We start from the raw sequence: 15,217 nt of genomic DNA, 5'->3' as shown, positions 1-15,217 counted from the left end.
ATACTTTGAATCTCAATGATCTTCTGTAAAGAAGTAACGGCATTCATATTCGGGGTTTGGTGGAGAATATCTTCTGCAAGTGGCTCCAGCTGCAAGAATATTAGATAAGAATATGAGCAGAATATTATGACTTTACAGCAAGTATCAACAGAAGCAGAGCAAACCGAAGAACCTAATCCTCAGGAAAAGCTTGCTCCAAGAACTGATTAAAATTTTGCTGATATCAGTTCTTAAAGTGTAGCCAGTTTTATTTTCTGTTTTGTGTCCATGTAATTAAATTCCAAGGGGCTTTTCTATTGGTCATAAGATTAATCTATGAAGTCCCTAAAGCAGGTGCATGTCTGTGTACTAGTCATTTAAAATCTGAGTTATTTGTGTAATTTTCGTAGGTTCTTCACAAACCAAATTCCATCATGTCTGTATACGCAGCTGGGCTCTGCAAACAAAATCTCAGGGAAGTTGCAGTAGACAGAGCAGGGAGTCTATTATCCATGTCTTTGCAGTGTTTTCATATCTAATCACCTTATACATTTGGACACTTAACGGTGGAAAGCCACAAGACAGTGGCTCTTATTCACCTGCCATTGAATACAGTAGTAAATAAAATGTTCAAATAAAAGCAAAGGTAAAATAACTGTACAGTTTCACTTAATTTCTACATAATTCATAACTCTGCTGATGTCTGCCTTTACATCCAGGACAAATTCCTTTCTTGAAAATCTATCATGATCTCTGGAATTACACTGATTTTTCATGGAGGAGCTCAGCAAACATTGCTTTACAAGAAATGAAAAGGAGCTGTAAATAATTTATGGAGCTTATTCAACAGAACTAAGTCTGATGATGCAACACTGAAAATGGCTTAGTGATGAGCTTGGAGCATTGCAGGATCATTGCAAACAAAACAGCCATTCAGCTATTATGACCCCAAAAGCAAGGAACTATAGCAACAAAAGTATTAGCAAAAGTACAGTTTTCCTAGAAAAAGTTAATAGTCTCAAATAAAAATTGGGTTCAACTCTAACGCAGCATGAATGGAATTGCTGTCACTAGATGTACCAAAGCACAGACTCATCAATGCCTCCTCATCTGCAGGAAAAACTCAAAAACTCAGGGATTACAAGTTTCTACAGCACATGTGAGTGAATCTTCCCCGCAGGGTCTCTCTGAATTGATTACTCTATACTTCAATCATGGAATCTCAAACAATAGCACCTTTCTTCCAGATGCCGCAGGAAAACAGACTAGCTCAGGGATATTTATACACGAGTAAATTCACTAAATATAACTTTCCAGAGTGTTTTTCTTAGCTGCCAAAGAAAAACCTTTAAAACATCAAAAGGCTTATGTGCAATGGTTTGGTGAGAGGAAAATACACTACCACCGCTCAGTGTCTGTGAAAAGTTCTGAAATCTTAAACTTTAATTTTGTTAAAATCTTTTTTAAAAAAATATGGTGTTTCAGACCATATCTTCAAGAATATGTTACTCTTGTACCACTCTTGTGACTCAGAGGAACTACTGAATCATCAACCAAAGGTGCCTCGGAAAACTCTCTAAAGAATTAGGGTTGATGGAACCACCTTGCCCATAAATAAGCTTCTCTTTCACTTATTTCTCAGAGCTCAGCGAAAATAATTTTTAATAGAAATCGAGAGGGTTTTGCTAATAAAATATTTTGAAACATCACTGTTCAGATTTTAGGAATACAAACTCGAGGTGATGTCAGCGTGTTTAGCTCTTCATAAGCTTCTCCGTGACTTCAGATAAAAAATGATGACAAATTGAAAGGTGCTGGCCACTGGAAAGAGTGCTACAGGCAGATCACCAATGCCGAAAATTAATTTCTGGAACTGTCCCACCCTGAGGTCTGAGGACTTTTTTTAAAACCTAAGTCATATAGCAAGTATATGTGGCTCAAGTGTTCAGAGTAAAAATACAAACACCCCTAAACCCACAATTTGGAATCTTCAGTGAGTTACGATAAAATTGTGTCAACTTAAAAAAGCAACCAAGAGAATTATGGCAATTCAATTGATCATTTAAGCCTCCCAAACCCTTTTCCTGTGTGTTTTAAGTGAATGTCACTTAGAGGATTTAACCTTCAGTAAATTGCCCCAATTTATTTCATTTGGGGTCTATATGCACAGACAGAGCTGAATTCAGAAAGTTCTCAGTGGAGGTTCTTTATTTTTCCTCTGGTAGCTCTGCAAAAGAGGCAATTGGTAATATTCAGTCCTTTGGCAAGAAGGGAAGCAGCATTTAGAGTCTGTTTTCATAAAAATTAATACTTTGTATGGAAGAACCACAGAATTGAGTTGTGTTTTTTAGAGAATTTGTTGATTCAATCACTCACATTTATAAGTATTAAAACCATGAATTGAAGCACCTATTTGATAAATATTTATGACTTTGGTCATTATTAGTAATCTAATAACTATGTAATGAAATAATATTAAATAAGTAGTTTTTTTTTTTATAAATTTGGAGCAAAATAGTAAGAATATGCACTAAAGCTGTTATGTATTTAGTTTGGCCAATAAGATTTAGCTAAAAGTTTGGTTATTGAGGCTAATCAGAATTATTAAAAGATAAATAAGGAAGAAATTTATGCAAACCCAAGAAGTTACAGTAGGATAAAACAGATGCAATGTAAGAAATATTACACACCCATTATGCCATAAGTAATAGTAATTATTCTGGAGTTAAGGTACACTAGATAATTTGAATACAACCTCTTGACACAAGAATCTCTCATTCAGCTTTGCTATACGTAGAACTTAATCACAACCATTACTTACAGCCATTCTTCATACAGAGTTGAGAATCTCAGCTTAGTGATGGGGAAATTTATTTTTGTCCATCTTTATAGAAAGATGAGATATTCTATAGACACAACTCAGATGTTTGTTCATTTGCACATACCATGTGATTTCTAAGTACTCTAGCTATTTTAAAACACCATAAAAATTGTGGTCATTATCATTTTCAGGTTCTTTAGAATAAGATCATCTAAATCATGAAAAGTATTTTCCATTGGTCAGAATCCATCTGTGGAAAGAGGCAAAGCTTATCCTTGGAGGAGCTCTTGATTAAGAGTTTTAAAACACTCTGTGCTCATGAGACATAAAAATCAACTCACTGTTATTTTCATGATTCAAAACAGAACAAAAGAAAAGCTAAACAGAGCTCTTGCAAATTTAACAGGTACATAAGGATGAATGCATTCATTCAGCAAGCAAAGGATCTATTAAATATTCTTGTTAGCTTTTATGTTATGTTCTGATACTTGCCTAATATGCCACGTATTTTCATACTTCTGTGCTTCTATCTATTCTGTTCCTTCTGACTTCTTTTTTTCTACCCTTCACTGAATCAGTGAAACTGCTGGTCATTCAAGGACCAACACAAATATTATCTGCTTCTCAAATTCTATGATAGAGCAAATTGTTTCCATCTCCACGGCATCTCTCCTGATAAATACTCTTATTTACTATACACATTATATTGCAGCCACATTTACCGTTCTCTACTTTGTTGTAAGTCATTTAAAGACAAAGATAGTGTTTGGTGTATGTTAGGCATTAGAAAGAAAAAAAAAGTGGAACAAACGAAGGACAGATTAATTGAAAGCAAACCTGAAGATGTGGTCTTCATTCATTCTCCACAACTGACAAACCTAAGTGAAATATGTTCTTCCACTTGGTTGCCAGCTGTAATCAAGGGATGATTTTAAGGTGACAGACCAGAAAAACAGCAGCGACAATCCTTTTGGTTCCTAAGGAAACCATGCCCAAGTTCAAGTTACTCTCTCCTGTGTGTTGGCAGGGTTGCCTGACATGGATACAGGTACTTCTCCAGAAAGATGTGAGAAAATGGAAAAGAAACCAAGACCAACATCACAAATAAAAAGCCATAGCATAAAAGCAAAATGGAATGGGATTTTAAAAGGCATCAAAATTAATCTTCAGTCTAGTTTGGGGGGAATTGGCATCTCAATAATACCTAGATTTCCAACCCACACACATGGTCTATTCTTTAAATTAGTCAGATGTTTGGTAATTCCTTTAAAAATAACGTACAGTGTCATGCATAGGGTCATATTTTTGAGATTTGTTTTATCTATATGTTATGTTTGACATTTTTGTGAATTATATTTGAAGAAATATAATATATTTAAGAAAACTTCCTGAAGACAATCTTAAATTTTGAGAGATTTATGATGGTAGTGCCGAATTCCCATATTTGGAGAAAGGGTGAAACCCCTAATGGTAACTTGTTACATAAAGTCAGTACAATCTTAAACTTTAATTTCTACCATTATGGCTGGTAAACAATATGCGTAATTTATTTTTATGTGATATTTTGAACGATTTTTGAATTTTCATTGATTTCAGTTGACTACTAACCTTGTAAACTTACATATTAATCTATAATTTAAACAGAAATAAGTTTTATAGAATTTCTATATTCATAATCATACATCATCTGTGAACAAGAGATTTATTTATTCCTCTCCAATCTTTTCTTTTCATAGGTTTTCTTTTTCATACCCTATTGTACTATCTGGGATTCACATTGAAATGCTGAAATGAAGCAGTAAGAGTACCTGTATTGTTTATTTCAAAGAAAAGTTTTAACAATTCACCATCACAGCATTGAACATAAAAACTCCATAACTTCCAAAAATTTCCACATCCACAAAAAGTAGAATATATGAATCAACAATAGCTTTTTCCCCTCAAATTATTTATGAAACAAAGCACTACACAATAATAAAAAATGAGCAAACTATAGCTAGCTGCAACAAAAGAGATCAATTTTACAAACAAAATGTTGGAGCAAAAGGACTTAGATTCAAAGAAATGCATGATGTATGGTTTCCTGTACACAAAGTTAAAAAACAAGCAAATTAAAACACAGTGTTAAAAATCAGAAAATAGACCCATTTTAGAATGAAAAGGGGGTACTTATCTGAAATGGGGAGATGGGGTCTTGTGAGGTGCTGACGTTATTATATCTCTTGACCTGATTGATGCTTACACACTTTATCTCTTGCAACATACCATCTATTTGTACATTCATGTTCACACTGCTTTCTGTATGGGTATTATATTTTACAATTAAAAACTACTGAAGAAAAAGTAAAACTTCCCCAAATTAAGAAATGAATAAGCCCTGTGACAAGAGAGTAGGGACACAAAGCCTGGATCTTCAGAATGTGCTCTTTCCACTACATATGGTGCCTCTAAAACAGTGAGATTATATGTTTGCAGCAAGAGCAACAGATTATATTCTTAGATAACAGGTCACAACTCACTCACAAAAGGAGCTGAAAGTCCCCTGCAACATTCAAACTGACTCAGACAAAATGCAAAAAGTGTTTAATTGTCAGGATCAAAGATGTTGGGGAATGTTCAAAGAATATGATGATTAAAACCAAGAGAACAAGAGAAGCAGATTGTGAAATGGACTTGAACTTCTGTGCTGATGAACTATTATCAATTCCCTAGTGAAGAGGTATTGGTGGTTTAAATTCAACTCTCATTTAAATAATTGGTTTAGAAAAGTCTGCAATTAGTTGTATATGTTTAATTTGATTGCATAAGTAAATCTGGTTATAATTTTATCCATACTGTGATGAATGAATCGGTTACTCTCAAACTGTTTTATTTGTTTGAAGTCACTAATATCATTGGCCAAATAGATGGGGTGGGGGTGACTGATCAGGGTAGATTCTATTGACAATCAAGTCACTATAATGGCAGACTACTGAGAGTATTTCGATTAGGTCTGCCTGCACCCTACCTACGTGTGGATGATAAAGAATGGCACTAACACAGCAATAAAGAAATATCTCTATTCAACAGCACTTCTACCAGCTCAACAATTTTTATAAGAGTAATGGGAAGACCATGCTGGAAAGAAAATAGTCTTGGTCATTCAGTGCATGTGAGATATTGAGGGACACTTTTAAACAAGAGGAACCAATGGGCTCTAATATTACTACTGTGGTTATTACTCTATTAACTGAGCCCTATATCAAACTATGACAGCTGGAGAAATGTAGGTTACACAACATACCAGCCAATGAGTGAAAGGAGGAGGACCAGGAGGAGATGCCCCCAATCCCTATCAATCTCAAAAAGTATCTCCTAGTTTCCTTAACACTCAACTAGGGGAAGTCTGCATATCATACTGTATTTAAACAAGTATGGCAATGACCAGCTAAATAATTAAAAATAAACCTTCAAGTGGAGAGAAGGAGAAATAGTGGCTGATTGGAAAGTGGATAATGAATCCATTTTCTGAGTAAATCAGGCCAGGGATATTCCTGTTTAATCACTAAGGTAAGACTGTAAGTCTACAACATAATGAGAAAACACTTTGAACCAGAGTGACGTTAGGGAAATACCACATACATTGAAAATTCCAGGTTTCAACATTTATACTGAAAATTGATGTTTCAATAACATCAAAGGGGAGTTGGTCCAGTGCTTTTTGTGTAGTTTTCTAACACACTGCCACCGTTAGGACATCAATTGTTATGAAGGTGGTTTACTTCATGGTATATGTATCAAATCTTGTGTTTACTTGCCCCTATTTTCACAAATAAGTGGAAATTTGACAGTTATATTTCATAAATCCTCAATGCTTCATTTTCTTTGATCCTGGATATCCTTCCACTCATTTGTTTTTTATTTCCTCTTTCTTTAATCTGCTAATTTTCATGGTTTGAATTTTTTTCCTTCTTTTGTTTTAATAAACTTCTTCCAAAGACCAATTCTTCTGCTAAGAAGATCTGTTTCATATCATGTAGTGGTGGTGTTCTGATAAACATTTATCCACTAACTGTCCAAAAAATAGCCCTTATTTGGCACTTGCTAATGTCTGTGGTGTTTATATTCCACCATGGCCTGTTTTAATCTACCTCTGTGATGACAGTGAACTCGAACTTGAGTTGAGATACACACACTTGACTTTCACAAGTCAACAAGATTCAACTATGGAATAAAACTGATAGAGTATGATTTCATTCATTGATAAACTGGGCAAAGTTTGCTCCTAATGATTCTTTCCTCAATAAGCTATTGTTTTCTTGAGTGAACTTTTGTCTCTCTAAAAAAATCACTGTGTGCTGGTTGTTGCTGATGTTTTAGTTATGTTGGTTGTTATTTTGTCCCAAAGCAGATTCATTTGACCAAATCTTCCATATTTTTCACAGAAATTCTAATTCCTGTGATATTCCATTCCACTGATCCAGCCTTACTGTTTATTTTATTCCACTCAAAGAGCTTCCCCCTCTACCAAATAAAACAAACCAACCTAAGCAGTCATCCACAATTCCAAAAAGTCCTAATGTCTTTATCCATGTTTTTATACTACACAATGAATCTTTTCCTTAGATATTAGTTTCTCAAAGTCTCACTTTTTATTTAAGATCAAGGTTAAATGCTACTTCTTCTAGGATACTCCTCCACCCCTATAGTTAAAAGCAAATAATCCTACATTACATTCCCAAAACACTTTAATTATATTCCTTTAACTTCTCCTGTATTAGAACACTTGCCAACAAAATAAATGCCCACTGAAAGACTACTCGTTGAATGGACAGATAAATGAATGCTATAACATGTTTGCTTCACTACAAAAAGATAAATGGATAAATAAAATGTAGTGTATATATATATATATATATATATATACACACACACACATACATACATACATACAATGGAATATTACTCAGTCATAAAGAAGAGTGAAATTATGGCATTTGCTGGTACATGGATAGAAGTGGAGACTATCATGCTAAATGAAATAAGCCAATCCCCCAAAACTAAAGGCTGTATGTTTTCTCTGATATGCAAATGTTAACACACAATAAGGGGCAGGGGAAAATATAAGTTAATTGGATTAAACAAAGGGGAAGGAAGGGAATGGAGGGGGAATGGGAATAGGAAAGACAGTAAAATGAATCAGACATAACTTTCTTGTGTCCGTAATTGAATACACAACTAGTATAACTTCGCATCATGTACAACCACCAGAATGGGAAGTCATACTCCATACATGTATAATATTTCAAAATACACCCTACTGTCTTGTATAACTAAAACAACCAAATAAAAAATTGAAGTATAAAAAAATCGTGATTCACCCCAATAATGTGAAAAAAAAAAAAGAAATGCTTTCTTTTTCTTTTACTGTAACCATAAACTATGCAGTGTCCAGCTTCCTAACCCACAATTCTTTAAAACATCTGAAAAACCTAAAGACAGATGATACAGAAGACTTGCATAATGGAGTTTCAAATTATCCAGATATCAATGGTTCATTTGGCATTTACTGAAACAGATGGCTTGGTTTCTCAAAAGCAATGCTGAATATACGAAACATAACCTCATAGGCCACATCTACACTGGAAAGTTTCTTTAAATAATATTTTCTGAAACAGTTTTCCTCTCTTTAGATTATCTATAAATCCTCTTTCAATGTATGGAGACATTGCAATGTCTGAAATAAGACTAAGAACACTGCTCTGGCCTATCATACATTTCGCCAGTATTCAGCTCTCTCTTCTATTCATGAATTACAACTATTTAGGACCTTGTAAGCTTTCCCAGATTCACACCAATTCCCCAACGGACTAAACTTTAGCCATACATAATCTAAAGGATGAAAAAGAGGGCAAAACAACTTCCCTATTCAAAATCCAGTGCAAACAGACCCCTGATGAGCAACTTGGACAACAGCATCTCAAGAGTTCACCTCAGGGGTGGTTGTCAACATTCACTAGAATCAATTCAAGAGATTCTATCAGCAGCTTTAGAGCAAAAAGTCACCTTAAAAATATTATCAACAAACACAATCACTGTTTAGCCACTGTTTGTGAAATCCAAGTCAAATGAAAGCAGCTAAGCATACTCAACAGGAGATGGTAGTTACTAACAGAGAGAGAGAGAGAGAGAGAGAGAGAGAGAGAGAGAGAGAGAGAGAGAGAGAGAGAGAGGAAGAAAGGGGAAAAAATCAGAAATTAAACTTCAAAAAGTGTGAGGAAGATCTAGAAAAAAAAACATGCTGTAAACTGCTGAACGACAGTGCTGAACCTTCAGTACTAGAGGTCACAAAGCCATCTCCACAGCTTCCAAGTCTAGGACTATGTGGCTTTCTCCCTCTCTGGCTCACTCCTGTTTTGACAGGTGGTCTTCTAACATCCATGTTCTCAGCTCACTACCGATGCTCCTACTACTCTATCTCCCACCCTTTCCTTGACTTCTCCAAGGTTTTCAATGTTTTCCTTTCAGATTCCATAGGAATGGCAACTGCTTAAAGCTTTTCTCACCTCTTGGGAAAATTTCTTTCAGAGGAAGCAACCCAGGGTGCCACTAATTGGCTTTGCATAACAGTAGGCAAATTTGGTCCTAAAGCAACTGTGACACTGTTTGCCCACCAGCTCCAATACGAATTACCAAAATCAGATTCCACTGGGGAATTCTATTACTAATTATGTGGCTATTCACTTAAGTATCCCCAATGCTTTTCCAAGTAACCTCACAATTCTTTTCATTTAGATATTCACTTTAACTTCTTGCAAACTCCAAGCTGGTGTTTCTAAGTACTTCATTAAAGAAGTTCAAAAATATTCATCATACACTGATTGGACTGATAAATCTAAGTTCTAAACTTTGCCAAGAAAAAAAAAAGGACTCCGGTATGTCTTCCAAATCATTGCCTCTAGGAATTTCCTGTACCATGTTCAAATTATTTTTAATCCAACAGTATATTATTATATTATTTTGACTGACCTTGTACATATTTCTTAACAGAATAGTTAAGAGATGTTTTGCTAAGTAGATCATTTTCATGATAAAAACATTTAAAAAGAAGAAAATACTGGTTTTGGGTACAACACTCAGATAACTTGATTTCTTAAATATCAAGCATTTTGGTACCCATCTATGTGTCTACACAAAGATGCAGAGCCAACAGATCCTGCTGATTTTACAATTCCTTTGGGTTATGTAATACATATTATTTTGCTGATAATAAGCCATAAGAAGCAGCATTTTGTTATATTGACATGGCCTGGCCAAGAACAACAATGAAAAGAAATAGCATTCAAAAAAACTGGCAAAATGTTTATGAATTCTAATCCTCTGCACATGAATAAATACATCTGACAAAGTGCAGAGTCCCTCAAAAAGGCCCTTCTTGACCTTTCTAATTTGAGTTCAATTGCATGTTCAGTGTTGAGAAGCCAGAGTCAGTTCTGCCAGCATTTTAAGCTCAAGCTTTAGTACATTTTTGTTATTTGTAAAAGTGAAATCTCAGATAATAAGTTATAATTGCTCTATTAATCACTTGAAAAGGAGGTTTGGGGGGAAATTGGGATTTGAAATTGCAATAATTGGTATCTGAAAGACGTCTCTTTTATTTTCTTACCTAGAGCTTACCACATAAAATTGCTGTGAAAACTGCATGTATGCACTTTTTTAAATGGTGAGGTACATGCAATCTGCCTTTTATATTATTTTTTTCTAAAGGAATGAAATTTAAAACTTCAATGCAGTCATGATGATCTTTGACCTGGAAAAAATACCAAAAACCAGGCCTTGGATTATAAATTATATTGTCAATGAAAGTGAGAAGAACTCTTTGTTTCTCGAGTTGTTTCAAGTATTACATTTTCATTTCCTTTTTCCAAATGAATTATAACGTACAACACACTTGTATTTTTCTTCCATTTTTCATTTTTTAAAAAAATCCTCTTTCTGTTAGCTTTTTTCCTCTGTGTACTGATAGACCTGTTATAATAATTTTTTTCTTTCAATATTCAATGTAACAACTCCATCTGTTGTCCTTACAGTATCTCACGAGAAATCTATATTCTTGTGTCTCTAAGAAATGTAATGGGAAAAATATGGAAAGATTTTAGATTATTTAAACTTCCTTTATTTCATAATGAACAAATTTTAGGTTGTGCACACTCAATTGAAGATGGCCAATCAAGAGATAGAATCATATTTAGGGTAGTATAATAACGCCATCAAACATAATGTCAGATATCCAGAAAATTAAAGTCAATTTAACAGTGAATGTAGCCCAAAATAATCATTTCAGTTTTCATTTCCTGGAATTTTTTAGCAATCTCTCCACCCATGTGGGCAGAATTAAGAATGACCATTGATATTTTTGTCCCTGCCTGGTCTTTCTAAAAATGTAGAGAAAAGGCACAAGTCTCAAACTTTAGTCCAATAAATTATGAAAACCATGTAACTGCACTCAGCTGAATCTGTTTTGAAGCATAATAACTTCTTAAAGAGAGGGATCATAGAAGAGATTAGTCCATCCTCACTGGAAATGCTCTCTTGGAAGAACAGAGTTGGACCAAGTGCAGAGATTACAACAGCAAAAAGAGAATTTCATTTGAATGGGGTGTTCAAAGAGAGCCACTGAAATCCGTAATTTCCTTCCACGTAGTCAGAAAAGTAGTTTGCTTTTGGAGCCAGGTAACATTTCTTTCTGAGCAGGTCAATCATCCATGTAGCCACAATCCACAACCTATTCTGATTTTCTGCACATCTGGTGTAAGCCTTTATAATGCAAATATTAAAACCAGTCTGCTTCTCTAAAATGTTTCTACAGTATTTAAAATCAAATAAGTGATTTGAAAATACTCGTGAATGCAAAAGATATTACCAGGTGGTCAGGCAGAGCAGACCAACATTAACTGATAAAATAGGTAATCATTTATTTTTTGCATCTTTATTGCCACACCAAAAAATCCAACATTCTGGTTGATGTTGATGGATCACAAGAAAATGAGAATCACTTTTAAGGGAATCCTAGAAACGTTGACTTATGTGTGATCTGAAACAGCAGCAGTTCATTGTTGACACTAATCATTAGGTAATTACATCCTGTGGGTTATTTTGCTGTCTAAAATTTTGCAGCACAATATGTAATGCACTTGAGAAGTTATCAAATTTTCTCTCTAATGTTTTTATTTTGAATAAAAATGTACATACTTTATTCAATAAATATGTCAAAATAATAATGTGGAAGCACTATAGGTTTGTAAGACAATAATGACAATAAAAGATAAATGTTTAATGCAAGGAGAAAGGTACTTTTTCCCCATAAATACTATAGGCAAAAGCATGTGATTCTGTTAAACAATATGAATAATTTTTAAAAAATCATAGATATTTATTTCATTAGTAAAATTATATTCCAAGCTAATAAAAGAAAGACAAAATATATACAATGATGACAGACTATCAAACGATGATTCACTACAAAAATAAGTGAATTGATAATATTAATGAATAGAGATTTGGAATTCTTTTGGGGGGGGGTAGTAGGGATTTAACCACTGAGCAACATCCCCATATTTTTGTTTGTTTGTTTGTTTTTTATTTTGAGACAGGTTTTCACTAATTTGCTTAGGACCTCACTAAGTTGCAAAACCTGACTTTGAACTTGTAATCACACTTTCTGCCTCAGCCTCCCAAGCTACTGGGGATGGTAGGCATGTGCCACTACGCCAGGCTCTGAACTATTTTTTTTTTTTTTTTGAGTTGCAATTAATTGGTCTAAAAGCCTGTCATGATCTGAACATGAAACTCACAGAAATTCAGTCTGAATTTAAAATTCTACAGAGTAGTCAGGAAAATGTACTGCGATTTAGTTGCATAGTATGAAATAAAAAAGAAAGACCTTTAGCCACTTACATTCAAATTCAAATCTTGGATCTAATGCATTCTGGTTGCATGACTTTCAATGGATTTCTCAACTTTTTAAGAAATATTTACCTCAGTATGGAGAATTCTTAAATGATGACAAAAGTGGTTTATTGATATTTTTAACAGGCTTATTTTTCTGAACTGACAATCCTATAAGAAATCTTTAAAAAGAAACAATCTTTAAAATTTCATTTCTTATCAAATGTTTTAATGTTCATTTGATTGGATCAGTTGACAAAGCATTCTTATTCCCAAAGTTTATCTTCACCCATTTTTGAGTTGTGTGAAGGGAGTGCTATGTAGATTCTGTAACTGGGAAAAAGTTGTAGCATATAACATGAGAGCTGTTAACTTCACTTATTTATAGCTTGCTTACTTTCTTAAACACAAGAACAAAATTAAGCTTTGTAAGTATATAGGATTAAAAAAAGACATTAAAATATGCATTCATACATCTCTGATCCTTCTACTCTGCTCTTTTGCACTTCTAAATTTTACCTCATTTCCTAGAAGGGCATTTACACAGGCTTCGGACGCATCACAGATGGCCGTGAGATCATGTCCTCCTTCTAGAGCCAACACCACACGTCCATCAGCCAACGTCATCAATTGCTCCGTCAAATGACCAAAGCCTACCATGACACAAACAGAACATTTCAAAACATTAAATCAAAGAAAATGACCACTAGAATCTTAACACTGAGCATTTATTCTGTGCAAGCTCTTTTTCTCAGCCCTTCCAGTGATAACTTACGTAGTGCTCTGAACAACTTATCAGTTGGGTCCTGTTGTTATGTCTTTTACAGATGAGGGAATCAAAGCCCAACATTCCACAGCTAACTATCACAATCAAGACTTGCACCCATCTGGTTCTTCAGTGTGCAGTAGGGTCTCTTATGACATATTCTACATGTATCTGTTTTTTTTTTTTTTTTTTTTTTTTGGTTTGTTTGTTTGTTTGTTTTTGTTTTGTTTCGTTTTTGTGGTGCTGGGGTTTGAACCCAGGGCCTTGTTCATGCGAGGCAAGCACTCTACTAACTGAGCTATATCTCTAGCCCCTACATGTATCTGGATGAAAAATTTGAATATTATTCAGCTAATGTTAACAAGGCAAACTATCCTGTTTGCTTCTCATGTGCCTCCTACTTCCATCATGTGCCTTTACTTTATTATAAAAAGAAGCGTTTTATACCTCACCTCATATTACTTGGTTATTACATTAGGTTTTGATAGATACTCTTTTATTATGAAGTATTTGATAAACAAAATATATAAATGACATCTACATATGTTATAAAGTATAATATGACAACATCTGTTTACTCATCTTCTAACTTAAGGCAAATAACATTAATAATGCCTTTGAATTACACCACTTTCTGATAGTATCAGCCCTCCTTGTGTGAAATCAGGATTCTTTGCTGCTGTCTAATAGGTCAACTTATGTCTATACAATTTATTTACCCATTCTACTATTGACAGATTTTGTTTTTGTTGTTGTTCTTATTGTTACAAAAAATTTTCCTTTTTTTGTTATTGCAAATAATGTTGCCATGAATAGTCTTATGCAAGACTTCTGGTGCACATATGCAAGAATGGAATGAAACTGTTGAGTGAAAATCTGCTAAACAATGCCAGATTATTTCCAAAGGGCTATTACCAACCCCCCAGTCTTAGAAGCAGTGTATGTAAGAATTCCAGTTTAGTCACATTCTTGCCAACATTTGGTATGATTTGCAAAGTGAATGAATAAATAATGGCAGCTTACTGTGGTTTCATTCAGTATAAGGAGTGAGCTTTCTATTTCTAGCTTGAATTAGAGTTTTTATTTAAATGGTTGTAGAATTTAATCTAATTCTTTCTCTACAGGGATGGTATTTTTCCTACAATTTAATAGTGCTGTGAGTTTCACCTATTAATATTTCTAATATTAAGCCATCATTACATTTATGGAGTAAAATAAGTTTGTTCATGATAAATATCTTTATAATACACATCTGGATTTGTTTTACTAATGCTGTGTTTAGGATTTTTCACCTACATTAATGAATAGCATTAGTCTGTAATTTTCTATTCTTGGACTGATCATGCTAAATTTTTGATGTAGTTTTTTTTTCATTCGATTTATCTTTATTCATTATCTGAAAAGAAGATTGGGTGGGCAGCTCCAATAAAACCATTTGTGTCCTGCATTTTTTGAAGATTTTTAAAGATTGATTTGATTTTTAAGGGACTATAGGACTATTCATGCTTTCTATATTTTCTTGGGTTATATTTTTCTAGGAATTTATTTCATTTAGGTATTTAAATTTACTGAAATAAAATTTTTTATTTTCCCTTTTTCTTTTTTTTGAAATTCAATTAGGTATATGAGGACTTATCATTCAAAGTATCCTCAGTATCTCTTAAGTTTTTTTTTCATATTTCCATCTTTTTCTGTCCTACAATATATACATTTTTATTCAAATC

The 15,217-nt window shown here is 33.9% G+C and overlaps 1 protein-coding gene across 20 annotated transcripts in view; it reads right to left on the bottom strand.

The window, feature by feature from the left end:
* HDAC9 (histone deacetylase 9) overlaps positions 1-15,217 on the bottom strand; it is a 926,898-nt gene that overhangs the window by 36,875 nt on the left and 874,806 nt on the right. For all 20 annotated transcript variants that reach the window (XM_079152285.1, XM_079152284.1, XM_079152283.1 and 17 more), the window contains 2 exons: positions 13,247-13,380; positions 5-89 (listed from right to left, as the gene is read on the bottom strand). In XM_079152285.1, the coding sequence (XP_079008411.1) occupies positions 5-89; positions 13,247-13,380 (219 nt within the window). The remainder of the gene's footprint in view (positions 1-4; positions 90-13,246; positions 13,381-15,217) is intronic.

This window comes from Sciurus vulgaris (genome assembly GCF_902686455.1).
Source record: "Sciurus vulgaris genome assembly, chromosome: 8".
NCBI classification, from domain to species: domain Eukaryota; kingdom Metazoa; phylum Chordata; class Mammalia; order Rodentia; family Sciuridae; genus Sciurus; species Sciurus vulgaris.
Note: the sequence above shows the minus strand (reverse complement) of the source record. Positions and strands in the feature narration are given on the sequence as shown.